The 15,636-nt window shown below is 46.4% G+C and overlaps 1 protein-coding gene across 2 annotated transcripts; it reads left to right on the top strand.

The window, feature by feature from the left end:
- The first annotated feature begins 1,951 nt into the window (after nucleotides 1-1,951).
- LOC109736228 (uncharacterized) lies at nucleotides 1,952-6,801 on the top strand. Of its 2 annotated transcripts, XR_006669638.2 has the most exons (6): nucleotides 1,952-2,651; nucleotides 3,519-3,657; nucleotides 4,073-4,134; nucleotides 4,618-4,756; nucleotides 5,635-5,881; nucleotides 6,452-6,801. XR_006669638.2 is itself a non-coding variant. In XM_020295437.4 (5 exons), the coding sequence occupies exons 1-5, from the start codon at nucleotides 2,074-2,076 to the stop codon at nucleotides 5,770-5,772; spliced, it is 1,056 nt and encodes a 351-aa protein (XP_020151026.1). In that variant the 5' UTR covers nucleotides 1,952-2,073; the 3' UTR covers nucleotides 5,773-5,890. The 2 variants fall into 2 exon arrangements, 1 of the variants encoding a protein (XP_020151026.1); XM_020295437.4 differs by lacking the exon at nucleotides 6,452-6,801 and having other exon boundaries at nucleotides 5,635-5,890.
- Nucleotides 6,802-15,636: the final 8,835 nt, after the last annotated feature.

Here is a 15,636-nt window from a genome sequence, read left to right as displayed (position 1 = left end):
TGAATCTACCAAAAAATATCGTTATTTTCTAGATGGATTGCGGGTTTATTAACAGGAATATCAGGGGGGTCATACAAAAATCAAAACGTTTTCTAGACTCACTTAAAACAAGACCGCGGGTTGATTAACGAAAAGATCAGAGGGTTTCCTAAAAAAGCAAAACATTTTTCTATACTCACTTAAAACATGACCGTGAGTTGATTTCAAGAAACTACAAGGGGTTTATGTAAAAAGCATGACAGACGGGCAGAAATAGTCCTCCCTTTATTGGTAAGTACAGATTCATAGCTAGATTTGTAGTTCATTTATGTGGGGTGTTTCAAATTTAGATACACATTGTATCTGCATCGTCATTTCCTCTCTTAAATTTGTGACCTTTAGGCGAGGTTGTTATGTCACGCGATTTAGGAGTAGCGGGAGTATGGAGTACATGCTACCTTTCTCAAAACGTCAGCAGCAGAGGCGTTCATCCTCGGCAAATCCTAAACGGCGCTTTTTTTTTGAGTAATCCTAAACGGCGCTTAAGGCGCCCGTTTCTTCGGTTCAGCCAAATTGGCGCACACCCCCGCACCGCGCTGGGCCGGCCCATTTAGACTTTTTTTTTCTTTTGGTAATACTGCAAAAAACTTGCACCCGTTGAGTTTCAAACTTCCAACCTCTACGTTTATTAGGGAGTGAGGTAACCAACTGGCTTCCTTTCGTGTTGTGACTATGTAACTTCTTTTTTCCTTCTTTAAATAGAACGGTACAAAAAGAAGCGATTTCTCTATATTCTTTTTTTTCCTTCTTTATTATTTTTCTTCCTCATTTTTTCTTTGTTCTTTTTTCTTTTATGTTTTTTGAAAATGCGTGAACTTAGTTTTATCAAGTTTGATGAACTTTTTTCAAATTTGATGAATTTTTTTCAAATCTGATGATTTTTTTTTAAATTGGATGAACTTTTTTTCAAATTTGATGAACTTTTTTTCAACTTCGTGAACCATTTTTCTAAAATGATGAACTTTTTTTCAAAAATCCATGAACTTTTTTCAAAATCAATTAATTTTTTTTCAAAATCGGTGAAACTCTTTTCAATTTTGTGAACTTTTACAAAAATTGATGAACTAGTTGTCAAAACCAATGATTTTTTTTCAAAAAAATGAACTTTTCAACTAATTTTCGGATTTATGTTAATGTTCCACTAAAAGAAAGGTTAACTAGTACTCCCTCCGTCCCGAAATAAGTGTCTCAACTTTGTACTAGCTCTAGTACAAATTTGTAGTAAGCTCAAGACACTTATTTTGGGATAGAGGGAGTACTTCTTTCGATTAGAATAACAACAAAATGTATTTGGCCCAGTGGTTCTTGCGTTAGTGTACAAAAAAAGACGTGTGATGCAGAGGTCGAAACTCAGCTTTCCCTATTTTCCTTCACGTTGCCCTTTTTTCTTTTTTTTGAGCAGGTGTTAGGCCAGCCTGCTATGCATTGTCTGCGAGCTCATGGAGCGCCAACCGGCGCTTAGAGCACCGGTTAGGAGCTCCCTTCATCCTCCCGGCCGCGTGGATGTATAGCTGGCCAGATGGGTCATGGGCCACATGTCGGCCCGTGAGCACGCATGCTCAACCCGTCACTGTTATAAACTGGTTGTGCCGGCACCCGACACTGCCAATCCGCTGCCATGCCTGTTCTGGGAGGTTAGGCCCGTGTGCAAGCATGACACGACCCGTTAATTTCTTTCCTGATTTCTTTTATTTTGTGCAGCCCAGTAGGCTGACTATAGGCCCAAAATAGCCTAGAAGGTTGGATAATACGCTGGCCAGCGGGCCAAACGTGCCTCCGGTCCGGCCCATTTAATACAGGGGGCCGTGCCTCGACCTGGGGGCAAATGGGGCAGCACGCCACGGCCCGTATGATATACGTGCCGTGCAGGCATGTTTAGCCCAGGCCGGCTCGGGCCGGCCCATCTGGCCAGGCTTGATTCTCATGCTTTGCAGCCTCTCACAGTCACAGGAGGCTTGACCTTCTTCCCGTTCGCGTCTCGGTTCAGAAATCAGAACCCTCAACCAAAACCCGAAACGAGCACCCCACGCAGCAATGGCCTCTAGAACGCTATCCTTCTCCTCGCTGGCCTCCGCCTTCGCCCCCTTCCCCGCATGCTCCAGACCCCGGCACCCTCCCCTCCGCCTCCTCGGCCTCCACCTCAGCTCCGGGCATCTCCTCCGCGCCTCCACCCTCTCCACCGCCGCTGCCCCTGCCCCTGATGCGGACGCGGACGCCGACCCCTACGAGGGCGTCGACACCGTCGAGCATCTCCTCGCCCCAAAGCCCACCTCCCCGGTCGGCGTACGCATGGGCCGGCTCATGAAGATGCAGCGCCGCGCCGACGCCGACGGCCCGGCGGCGGGGCGGGGCAGGTGGTTCCCTTACCTGGACGCGTTCCGGGGGGCGGGGGGCGTGGAGGTGACCAGCCAGGAGGTGGTGGACGTGCTGGAGCCGTACATCCTCGAGCCGCGGCGGGACCGGATCCGCCGCGCCGTCCAGAGCAGGAGCTACGCCGTCTGCCTGGTCGTGGAGGGCCTCACCGACTTTGGTAACGTCTCCGCGGCGTTCCGCTCCGCCGACGCGCTCGGCGTGCAGTCCGTGCACGTCATCTCCTGCGAGGACAACAAAAGGTGCTGAGGTGAAAAGGAACCCAAAATGCTACAGTATCTCGGTATTTACTTGCGATTAGTTGCCAAATCAGCTGACATATTGTGAGTGGATGACTCTAATTGATCTGAACTTCGGCACTGTTTTGGGATCGAATGGGCTAGGCTCAATCCTCATGAAATGATTTCCATAGTGTAGTTTGTGGTTATTGTTCTCTCTTAATTTGCTCTTTTACTCTCCAATCAGTAGTTTATGTGAGATGGTATTCTTGTGTGTACTTATTTGAGGTGACAAATAGTCCACACTTAGTTTTTGGATTGTGCGCTTTATTTTGTTTGTTTCATTAGAGGATTAGCTTGAACCACACAAATTTCTGGGAAAATAGTTAGAAAGAAATGGTTTACGTCGCACTGTATAATTGTTGAAAAATAATCCCACACGAAGATAATGGTCGGCCATGTTTATGGTTGCCAATTGGCAACTGGAGTAGTACTTCTACTCCTTAGCTGTTAACTCGGATGAACGTGAAGAATTCCACTCAAGAATAAATATACCACTTAATATTAGTTTCTACTTTCTAGCATGTTACATTGATTTGGTGTCCCGACAAATTTTTTGAGGCTATGCATCAAGAACAACACATAAATTATATATTCATTATCTGTATCAAACTCCATAGGTTTCACATCCTTTAACACAATACTCCCTCCGTCCCAAAATAAGTGTCTTGAGCTTAGTACAAATTTGTACTAGAGCTAGTACAAAGTCGAGACACTTATTTTGGGACGGAGGGAGTATATGTCAGTTCATTAGTATAAATCAATAGAAGTTAATTATAAATCAATTGAAGTTAGTATATTGTCAATGAAGATGCCTCTTGACTATTGCAGGTATAGAGATAACAGGCACGTGAGTATGGGTGCCGAGAAATGGCTGGACATCGAGCTATGGAGCTCACCTGCAGAATGTTTTGATGCTTTGAAAAAGCGTGGTTATCGCATTGCATGTACTAGTTTGGGAAGTGATTCGGTAGTCTCTTGCTCTCGCTCACTTGATCTTACAGTATGGATATACTTTAGCAAATCTATAAATGCAGACTTTGCATTTTCCATCTCAGTTAATGCACTTTGATTTGTTGTTTGCTGTCACAAAGTGTTTTGATCTGCAAAGGGAAACAAGAAAATTTTGCAGCTAGTTAAATAGAGGAGACGTGTTTGTTCTAAATATACGGTAAACGCCTTAAATTTGTAGTATGTCTGTGGTGCATGGTCCACGTCCAACCATCCATGCAGGTTGCCCATATTCTCAATAACTTTTCCTTATTTCTTTATTTATTATGATTCATCAGGATTGCGGTTCTCATCAAAAGATGTTTTTATGATGCTCTGAATAGTTGAAAGTTGAAACGTGTGAGGAAATAATTATATTCTTGATGGATTTGTAGGTTTCTGTGTATGACATGGATTGGTCTCATCCAACGGCTATCGTTGTGGGCAATGAGACTATGTAGGTTCTCTCCCTTCTCTCCAGCTATGCATCTTTTGCCACAGTTATGCTGTAATAAGTTTCCTGTTCCTGCGTTCGTGCTTTCTACCTGCTTTCTAATGTATCTGCATGGCACCTGTTTACTAATGCAAGAAATCTTTGTAATCTTAGATCTATTTACAGCTTTCTGGTGAGGTATTTGAATATCTCCTGTTGCAAGAGGATTTGCACATGTTCGTTGGCGAACAGAGTAGTTGTAACACAACAACTAAAAGCAGTATACTATTTTCGCATGTGTTATACAGATTGATTATTTTTGTTGCTCTTGGGTTATAAACTAGAATATCATAGCTGTTATCATGTAAAGAATACCATGGGTTAATGCTTTGAAAAGTTTACGCATGGGTTTAGGCATTTTTTTAGCAAAGTCTTTGCAAGGCTATCGGTACGCTAATGTTTCATTCTACAGTTAAGGGTGGATATTAAGTAATTATTCTGTGACAGGGGTATTAGCGACGTCGCTCTGAAGTTGTCGGACATGCACTGTAGTGTTCCAATGAAAGGCATGGTGGATTCTTTTAATGTATCTGTTGCAGCTGGAATCCTTATGCACCATGCTGTTTATGATAGAGTTTCCCGCCTTGTAAGTACAATTTTTTTTCCATTGTGAAGACTTCTTAACTTGAAATAAGACTTGATACGGCCAAACATTAAATTTTCGCCTGCTATCGTAAGGCTGCTTCAGAATTACAGTCACCTTCTAACGAGAAAGCACCTGCCACCACCTATTTTGATTCCAACTTTTACATTTGATGGATTCTTATGATGATTATAGTATACATCACCATTTGCGCATCGATAAGAACATGTTTGACTCATCTTAAGTTTGTTTTGGTCACCATCATTAACTTAAACTAGGACCATACTGTCAGTTATTTTTTAGTTGTAGTCCTAAATTTGATTCAGTCATTTGAGATAATTGGAGATAGCAGAGGCCGTAGTGCAGTCTGAGTTAATTAGATCCACCTGATGGTTTATGCATCTCATCTCGCATACCAGCTTAATGGGTTTATAAATTATAAACTGGATAAGCTGGCTTCTTAGCAGGCTTGTGAGTAAGCTGCGTACCTCTAGCTAGACATAGCAAGTCTCAAGTGTTGCTACTAAATTTATTAGCACAAAGCATAACCACCAAATTCAGTTTGTACTTATGGTTTGACCTAAACTCCAAACTCGCCTACAAACATGTAACAACCTTTTCAATCTAGATTATTGAGGGTGTGTATCAGAGTGATTTGAATTGTCACCGGCACCATTAAGTTTCAGCTCATTAATAAACTTAAAAGATTGTCTGACCATCTTCTGCGTTGAAAAATACAGAAACTTGCATGTGTGCTTTCATGCATTTATTTTCTCTGACCATGCTGCTTAGTTACCTTCAAGTAAGGGAATTGATGACCACAAAACTGCTTGTAAGCCCTTTGTAAACTTGCAGCGTCTTATCTCCAGTTTCAATTACAGGGTCAGAATGGTGATCTCACGCCTGAAGAAAATAGAATATTGCTGGCAGAGTTCTATCTGCGTCATCGAGAGAGCACAGCTACCGTCATTCATGAATATGCCAAAAGGAAGGCAAATAATTTGGTGGCCAAACTTTGAGATCGCAGTGACTGCTGAAGAAACATGTGCAAGCTAGTTTGTGCCTTTTGATTTGCTCTTTTTGTTTGAACCATCTGGTCATATCATCACTATTATCAAATATTAAAAGGTTCTTGTACATGCTTATCCAAATTTTTTCCCCATAATTCAATAGGAAGTTTACCGCGGGAGCCTCTCCCGCTTTTCCGGGTAAAAAAATGTTAAATGTTCTAAAAGAAACAAATGGTAAAAGGTTGCGACATGCAATTTGTTGGTCGCTGCAATACCCTTCCTGTATACTCCCTCCATTCACAAATATAAGATGTTCTAACTTTTTTCTGATGCATATAGACACGTTTTAGTGTGTTTGTTCACTCATTTCAGTCCGTATGTAGTCCATATTGAAACATCCAAAACATCTTATATTTGTGAACAAAGGGACTGAGGGAGTACTAACTAGCATGGTCCACTTCCGTATAGGCTATAGCCTTACTCTATATACTAGAATGTGATTTTCCTTGTAATGGCTGACTTTTATCGACATCCCTTATCTACACATCCATATATATTGACATCCATTTGAGGCAGCAATATGTTCTTTAAATCTCTCTTACCCCCTTTATACCACCTTTTTAGGCGTTCATCCTGCTAATGTTTGCAGACAGTGATCTGAGATGTGATTTTGCTGTTTTTAATGAAGGTTATTTCTGAAAAAGGAACGATCATACTGCTCGGCAATCAGGGTGCTGCAATATGCTGATTCCAAACAGAATCAAGGGACAGGACTTTGGTGTCTTTGGTGATGCAGCCTATTGCTCAAACCTAAAGCACTACGATGTACTCTACATGATTTGGCTTGCCAATTTTTTTTGGGTCACAGCAGTGGCGGAGCCAGGATCATAGATGAGGGAGCCCAAATGGCTCAAACTTTTGATAACAGGGGCCAAATCACACTAATACATGTTTTTCCCTTAAATTTGAGAGATTGAAACATTAAACAAGCATATACTCCCTCCATAACTTAATATAAGACGTTTTCTGACACAAGTATATACACAGGTATAGGAGCCATGGCTCCTGCCAGTCCCCACTGTCTCCGCCATTGAGCGCACAGTAATTCACCGTTACCCCAAAGTTTGGGGTGTTTTCTTTTGGAAAAAATAATATATAAACGGTCTGATGTAGTCACTAGGTAGTAAGCGATTAATTTGGATAGGTTTTCACTGAGTACTCCTTTGTCTTGAAGGTGTAGCCATTTGATAGGTTTCCGTGTAGTTCGTGAAAATATCACCGGACAAAGATATTTTCCTGAAGAACGGAGCTGAAGCTGGTAAAGATTAGTCGTACTCAAAAAATAGGTTGCAGATTTCTTGGCTATACATTCGGGGAGGGAGCATTCAACCGACTTGTGGTTGTAAACTGTAACACTGTTAACTGATCAATAAAGTTCCCGGTCTTTGCAGCAACAACAACAACAACAAAAGGCTAGGGCCACACGGGACGGCCTCTATGCTGATAAAGAATAGGGATGACAGTTTTGCCCATGGGTATGGGTACCCGCGGGTACCCTACTCGAAAACAACGGGCATGGGCAAGACTTGAAGAGATTTTGTACCCACGGGTAATGGGTATCCATACCCGCAAAATATATGGGTAGGGCATGGGTATGAAATTATGCCCATGGGTAACCCAATGGATACCCATAAAACATTAATAAATGAAAATAACTTTTATGTCATGTGAGGTCAACATCTAAATCTTGTGGCCCATCCTAAATATCGTATTCCTTCAACCGGCCATAGCTCATAGGCCCATTATCACCTGCTTGCCACTCATCCTAAGTCTTATGCGACTCCTTGAAAAAGATGAAATCTTGACCCTTCGCTATCGAACTTGTTGGGGATATAACTACTGGCGTAACCCGTCCAGGAGGGGCCGGGTTACGTTATGGTAATTCATCATATGAAGCCCAATATCAAAGCTTGAAGATGGCGGTTCAATAAAGGGCCTAAAGCCCGTAGGTGATTTAAGGCCCGTAGTGATAAACCGCCGTAATGGCGTGACTTGTGTTGTAAGGCAAGATTAACTAGTTACCGAGCCGGATACTGTTTATAAGCCGGTCGGGACTGTGTAGGCCGCGGGGCGTCAGCCCGTGTATATAAGGGGATGACCCGCCGGCGGCTTAGGACAGGTAACATAAAATCGGTAGCCAGGCATAGCGGATTCGCTCCCTGGTCATCGAAACCCTAGTAATTCCACCTCAACTGGAGTAGGCTTTTACCTTCACCGTAAGGGGCCGAACCAGTATAACCTTCGTGTCCTTTGTCCCACTTTAACCCCTTTAAGCTTCCTAGTTGCGATGGCTCCACGACTAAGTCCTTTCATAAGGGCATCTGCCGTGACTATTCCACGACAGTTGGCGCCCACCGTGGGGCCAGCGCACGGTGGATTTGAGTTCTTGAAGGGCAGTTTCGAAGGGCTCAAGGGATACGCTGTGGGCCGGATGACCAAGAGTCGTCGCGGCAAGCTCTACATCAACGACGCAGGCTGGGGCCCCGACACCGGCTCAATCGAGTACGGGTACCGGGTCCCCTTCGACGGAATCCACGTTTTCATTGGCAAGACCGGTGAGCCGGGCCCTGAGCCGGACATCTGCACCGACCTCACCGAGACGGCTCAGCGTGCGAGACCCGCCCGGACTCTGCCCGCCTTGAAGCGTGCTTTCGTGGGATGCATCCACGGAGGACTCTCTGAAGGATCTAGATCTAGCGATGAGACGGCAATCTGCTCTGATGATGAATCATCCACAGGTGAGACGGACTCGTTGTATCAACTTCGAGACGGCAGGCTCGGGGTTGTTCCGATGGCGACAGTATTCCGGACCCTTTTGAGCCGTCGAGCCGGGTTGGAATCTTCATGGCCGGCACGCAACCTGTTCAAAACTCCGCCGCTGGGGCAGGAGGCCCTGTGCACTCGCCGGCTTAGGTGCTGATGGATCTCACGGATAAAATGACTGCCCTGCTAACCGCCACGGTCGTCCCAGCGGATCAAGCTCAGCATGATGCGGAGGTGGCACAGTTAAAGCTAGATATAGCACGAGCCAAGGAAGATCTGGCAGCAGAGGGAATCAGGATGGCTGCAGAACGGGCGGCTCTGGACGCCCAGACTCAACTGATTCAGGCGCAGTCTTTCCGGCTCACGATGGATCAGAATCCATCCAATGAGGTCATGAGAAGGAGGCATCAGAAGGCTCAATCTCGGCTCCCTCCGGTTTATGATCCTCGAAACCTCTTCAACACGCCCGGTGCAGGGCCCAGTAACCCGCCAGAAATCACGGCACCCGGGGCTGGGATGCCGGTTCAGCCGCAAGTGATGGGGCCTCCCCGTGTGAATACTGCCCCACCTCAATACGTGCCGATACCACCGGATCATTATTCTAATCCGTTGGAAAACATGATCGCTGCAGTGGCGCGACTGGCGGCTCTCCCAGTCGAGGGTGACTCTCCAACGGCGGTCGAAACTCGCAGGGTCAGAGAACTTCTTTAGACGGCTCTGGCACAACAGGAGGCATATTCATATAGCCGGGACAGGATTCATTCAACCCCTCGTCCAGATCGGAGCCCAAGTTATAGCAGACACATGGTTTCAGCGACCGGCTCAAGCAACGTCCGGCGCCGTGACTTGCCAGCTGGCCACGGCCCGGCGCATAACAGAGCCTTTAACGCGGTAGACCAAGACAGAGCACGTCAAGAGGCGGAGCAGACGGCTCAGCTGACAGCTTACCAACCCCTCCCGGTTTATCCGACGGCTTCTATCGAGGCAGGCATAGCTACGAGGACCGGAGGTGTCCCTTGTCTGGTGCCGGCTCTCCGTAACGAACGTCTGCCCAAAGATTTCAAAGGACCTAGGAAGGTACCTAATTACACGGCTGATTTACAGCCCGGAGCATGGATTGAAAGCTACGAGATGGCTATGGAGTTGCTGGAGGTCAGCGAAGCGGCAATGGCCAAATACTTCACCATGATGTTGGATGGGACTGCCCGCACTTGGTTAAAGGGACTGCCACCTAATTCCATCGGGTCATGGGCAGAGCTGAAAGCCCGGTTCATCCAAAACTTCAAAGATACATGTAGGCAATCTATGTCAATTGTGGATTTGACTAACTGCAAGCAGCAAGAAGGCGAGTCTACGACCCATTGGGTACGCCGGGTCAAGGAAATAATACATTCGTCTGATAAGATGGACGCCGGCTCTGCGGTTTTAATGTTGGAGCAAAATTGTCGTTTTGCGCCCCTGAAGATGAAGTTTGGGCGGCTCAAGCGCGATTGCAACGATATGGGTACGCTGATGGCGGCTCTGGTCAAGTACGCCGACTCTGATAGTACCAAGGATCCCGCGTCTGATGAGGAAAAGACAGGGAAGGGAAAGAAGAATGGCAACGGCAAGGGCCCTCAGCATAACCCGGTGAATCAGGGAGGTAATAAGCGTAAGGCTGACGATGGTATGGAGTTTGTAGCCAACACCAACACGCAGGGTAACAATCTCCGACGAAAGGGGAGACAGCCTCCCCGGTCTGGCGGGTCAGGCCCGACGCTTGAGCAGTTGTTAAATGAGCCCTGCCCAAGGCATGGCTCTAGGGAGAAGCCGGCCACTCATCTATGGAAAGACTGCGCGATCATGAAAGCTTTCAAGAATTCCAACATGTTCAACGGTAACAATGGGCAGGGCGGCGGCTTTCATGGCCCGGGCGGCGGTTCAAATTCCAATTTTCAGAATTCTCAAGGTAATCAAGGTGGTTTTAACCAGCAATCTGGCCAGGGTAATCAGCAGCAGCAGCAGGGGGATACCAGACCCATCCAAAGCAGCTCAACAGCGGACAGTATCATGTGTTTACTACCAGTTTGTGCAAGCGAGACTAGAAGCTTCATAAGAGGGCTGTGAATGCTGTTGAGCCGGCAGTTCCACGTTACTTGCGATGGTTTGAACAGCCGATTGTATGGAGTAGGGAAGATCACCCTCCCCGGGTTGATAATCCAGGTCACCTGGCCTTGGTGGTGGCTCCTCAAGTTGGTGGGTATAAATTCACTAAGGTACTCATGGACGGAGGTAGTAGCATCAACATCCTCTATTATGAGACCTTCCGTCGTATGGGATTAACTGATAAAAACCTCAACCAGTACAATACTGTTTTCCATGGTGTGGTGCCCGGTAAGTCAGCGTATCCAGTTGGTAAGATCGAGCTGGAAGTAGCCTTTGGAGATGAGTACAACTACAGGGCGGAAAAACTGACTTTTGAGGTGGGCAAAATAAGAAGCCCGTACCATGCTTTATTTGGGCGGCCGGCTTACGCCAAGTTCATGGCACGGCCGTGTTACGTATATTTGCAGCTCAAGATGCCGGGTCACAATGGGACCATTACGGTTCATGGCAGCCGAAAGATAGCCTTGGAGTGCGAGGAAGGTGACGCTGCTTATGTTGAATATGTTTGTGCGACAGAGGAATTAAAGTTTTACAAGGATAATGTTGACCCGACAGATATGACGTCTTTGAAAAAGCCGACCACGGAGCATGAGCCGGTAATGAAATTTAAGTCGGCCGATGAGACTAAGCTTATTGACTTTGTGCCAGGCGACTCATCTAAGCAGTTCAGCATCAATGCCAATCTGGATCCTAAATAGGAAAGCGCGCTCATCGAGTTCATCCGTGAGAACCGGGACATCTTTGCATGGAAACCTTCTGACATGCCGGGTGTACCGAGAGAACTCGCTGAGCACACTCTTAATATTGATCCAAAATTTAAGCCAATCAAGCAATTTCTCCGGCGGTTTAATGAGGAGAGGCAGAAAGCCATTGGTGAGGAAGTGGCCCGGCTCTTGGCGGCCGGGTTCATCGTTGAAGTCTTTCATCCAGAATGGCTAGCTAACCCGGTGCTTGTGCTCAAGAAGAACGGCACCTGGCGTATGTGTGTGGATTATACGGATTTAAACAAGGCTTGTCCGGCTGATCCTTTTGCTCTCCCCCGTATTGATCAAATTATTTATGCTACGGCGGGTTGTGAGCGTTTAAGTTTTTTGGACGCTTACTCTGGATACCATCAGATCAAAATGGCAGTTAAGGACCAAGAGAAGACGACGTTCATTACCCCTTTTGGAGCCTTCTGTTATGTGTCTATGCCGTTTGGGCTCAAGAGCGCCCAGGCGACTTACCAGCGGTGCGTACAGAATTGTCTTCATAATCAGATTGGGCGCAACGTTCATGCCTATGTGGATGATATTGTGGTAAAATCCAGAGAGAAGGAGACCTTGATAGATGATCTGAGGGAGACCTTTGGTAATCTCCGGGTCTACAATATGATGCTTAACCCGGCCAAGTGCGTCTTCGGTGTTCCTGCAGGCAAGCTCTTGGGTTTTCTGGTTTCTCATAGAGGCATTGAAGCTAACCCGGAGAAGATCAAGGCAATCACCTCTCTGTCTAAGCCGGCGTGTATAAATGACGTCCAGCGTCTGGCAGGTCGGATCGCTGCTTTAAGTCGATTTATAAGCCGGTTGGGTGAAAAGGCCATACCGCTGTATCAGATGATGAAGAAAACAGATGACTTTGTCTGGAGTGATGCTGCCAACACCGCTTTTGAGGATTTGAAAAGACAGTTAGCTGAACCGCCAGTTCTTGCAGCTCCTGTTGATAAGGAGCCCTTATTATTGTATGTAGCTGCTAACACACGAGCCGTCAGTGTGGCCATCATGGTGGAGCGCAAGGAGGCGGGTAAGGAACATCCGGTTCAGCGGCCGGTTTACTACGTCAGCGAAGTACTTATTGAGTCCAAGCAACGGTATCCACATTGGCAGAAGCTTGTTTATGGGGTATTCATGGCAAGCCGGAAGCTTAAGCAATATCTCCAGGGCCACCCTATCACTGTGGTTAGTTCTGCTCCTTTAGGAGATATCATCCAAAACAGAGAAGCCACAGGAAGAGTCGCTAAGTGGGCCATTGAACTTGGGCCTCATGATCTAAAGTATGTGCCACGCACAGCTATCAAATCACAAGCATTGGTAGATTTCATCAACGATTGGACAGAGCTGCAGATGCCTGAAGAGAAACCAGATAACACATACTGGACTATTCACTTCGACGGATCCAGGCAATTGGAGGGCTCGGGGGCTGGAGTCGTGTTAACTTCCCCTCGAGGTGACAAATTTTGTTATGTACTACGGTTGATGTTTCCCTGTACTAACAATGCAGCTGAGTACGAGGCCTTGCTCCATGGTCTTCGGATGGCTAAGGAGATGAGCTTAAGCCGGGTGAGGTGCTTTGGCGACTCCGATTTGGTGGCCCAACAAGTATCAGGCAAGTGGGATTCCAAGGACCCCCTCATGGCGGCTTATGGCCGTGAAGTTGATGCCATTGCCGGACATTTTCAGGGTTACCAAGTAGAGCACATTGACCGCAGAAAGAACGAGGCGGCTGATGCCTTAAGCCGGCTGGGCTCTCAGCGAAAGCCGGTGCCGCCTAATACTTTCTTGGATATTCTGCATAACCCTTCTGTCAAGTTACCTACAGAGGAAGACTTGGCTGTTCCAGACCCTGAAGCACAGTTGGTGGCGGCTCTTCATGTTATCCCAGATTGGACAGTGCCATACTTGGCTTACATGACCCGGGGAGAATTGCCTGAGGATGAAATTTTGGCCAGACAAATAACCCGGCGGTCTAAGTCAATGATAATTGCCAATGGCGAGTTGCGTCATCGCAGTGTCACTGGGGCTTTTCAGCGTTGTGTTTCCCCTGAGGAAGGGCAAGAAATTTTACGAGAGATTCACGAGGGGGATTATGGCCATCATGCCGGCTCAAAATCCCTTGTGGCTAAAGCTTTTCGCCACGGTTTTTATTGGCTGACGGCTCATGCTGATGCAGAGGACTTAGTCAATAAATGTGACGGTTGTCAGAAGTTCTCAAGACGTGCTCACGTGCCGGCTCAAGAGTTGAGGATGATTCCAATCACTTGGCCATTTGCAGTCTGGGGGCTTGATATGGTTGGACCTTTCAAAAGGTCCAAGGATAAGAAGACCCACCTCTTGGTGGCGGTTGACAAGTTCACAAAGTGGGTTGAGGCAGAGCCAGTTAGTAAGTGTGATGCGGCCAAGGCGGTTCAGTTCATGAAAAAAGTGATATTTCGCTTTGGTTTTCCACACAGCATTATAATTGACAATGGTACCAATATGTCTAAAGGCGCCATGGAAGAATTTTGTCAACAAGAACATATTCGACTTGATGTTTCATCAGTGGCTCACCCCCAATCCAATGGTCAAGCTGAGAGAGCCAATCAGGAAATCTTGAAAGGCATCAAGCCCTGGCTTTTGGTCCCTTTGCAGCGGACGCCGGGTTGTTGGGTGGAGGAGTTACCCTCTGTGATATGGAGCATCAATACTACTCCTAATAGGTCTACGGGTTATACGCCTTTCTTCATGGTTTACGGAGCCGAGGCAGTGCTCCCTAGCGACATCCGTCATGACTCGCCTCGTGTGGCGGCTTATGTTGAGACGGACAATGAACAAGCGCGTCAGGATGCTCTTGACTTGTTGGATGAACAGCGTGATATAGCAGCAGCTCGCTCGACGATTTACCAACAAGACCTGCGCCGCTATCACAGCCGCCGGGTTAAGTCCAGAACCTTCCAGGAAGGTGACTTGGTGCTCCGGCTCATCCAGGATCAAACAGATGCACACAAGTTATCCCCACCTTGGGAAGGGCCCTTTGTGGTCAGCAAGAACTTGCACAATGGGTCATACTACCTCATCGATGTTCGAGAGCACAAAGATTCACGTAAGTCGGAGGAGGAGACCCGCCGGCCGTGGAATATAGCTCAGCTTCGGCCTTATTACACTTGAGCCACCGGCTCTCATAATCTACATACTTCCGTGACAATGTATATATTATGATAAATAATAAAGCAGGACCTCTGTCCTTTTTCCCCTCAAAGGTAACAGGTGTCATTGTTATTTCCGTTATGATCTCACATGATCACTAGGGGGCTTCCTGTTCAAACATAGGTCGTATTCGAACTAAAGAGAACATAGATGTCGATACCCTCTTGATCGGCACACTGCCGAGCTCATTGGGGAGTTTTCTTGGTCATATTTGAACCATAGCTCAACCCCCTTTTGAGAACCGACGTGGATCGTATTCGAATCAGCGTCGTTAAACAACTCTCAAGGTCATTTGGGGGCTTCCTGTTCAACATAGGTCGTATTCGAACCAAAGAGAACATAGCTGTCGGTACCCTCTTGATCGGCAACGCCAAAGCCACTGGGGGCTATATGATCGTATTCGAATCTTAGCTTAACCCCTTTGGGACGGTTTTCTGGTCGTATTCGAACCAGAGGCCTTAAGGTTTTTTGAAACTTCTTCTTGCAAACAATTTTTTGGATTTTACTTGACGTTCTTTTTGATCATATCTAAAGTGTTCACGGGTGGTTTTTATTCCACCGGCTTAACCTTGATCAATAACGTTGATAGCACATAATAAATATCATATGTGCTGGTAAACCGGGGTTGGGTTCTCAACCTCATTGTTCGGATTGCATAAACCGGCAGCATAATCGAAGGATCACAGGTATGCTGTTATGATTATGTCTCAGAGATATGATTGCGAACCGGTTTTTATGATTGTTACTTACTCCGGGTTATATGTAAAATATATGACCCTCCAGGCGGTAAGCCGCCAAGGTACTTGTGATTTGTTCTATATGCAGGACAATTAAAGCAAGGAAAGCAGAGGATCAGTATAATACGGGTGAATATAAGATGGCGGCTTAAGAAGTGTTGAGCGCCACACAAATGTGCAATGGCACGACAAAATTAAGTATTTTCCTACTCTATTACATGACTCCC

Source organism: Aegilops tauschii, chromosome 2, assembly GCF_002575655.3.
Source record: "Aegilops tauschii subsp. strangulata cultivar AL8/78 chromosome 2, Aet v6.0, whole genome shotgun sequence".
Taxonomy (NCBI): domain Eukaryota; kingdom Viridiplantae; phylum Streptophyta; class Magnoliopsida; order Poales; family Poaceae; genus Aegilops; species Aegilops tauschii.
The sequence above is the reverse complement of the archived record's forward strand: the minus strand, read 5'-3'. Positions and strand labels throughout refer to the sequence as shown.

Excerpts from the sequence above, each read along its gene's own strand:
- LOC109736228 (XM_020295437.4), top strand. The coding sequence starts at position 2,074 with ATGGCCTCTAGAACGCTATCCTTCTCCTCGCTGGCCTCCGCCTTCGCC. Across the intron at positions 3,658-4,072 it reads CTAGTTTGGGAAGTGATTCG|GTTTCTGTGTATGACATGGA; the intron begins GTAGTCTCTTGC and ends ATGGATTTGTAG. Across the intron at positions 4,757-5,634 it reads ATGATAGAGTTTCCCGCCTT|GGTCAGAATGGTGATCTCAC; the intron begins GTAAGTACAATT and ends TTTCAATTACAG.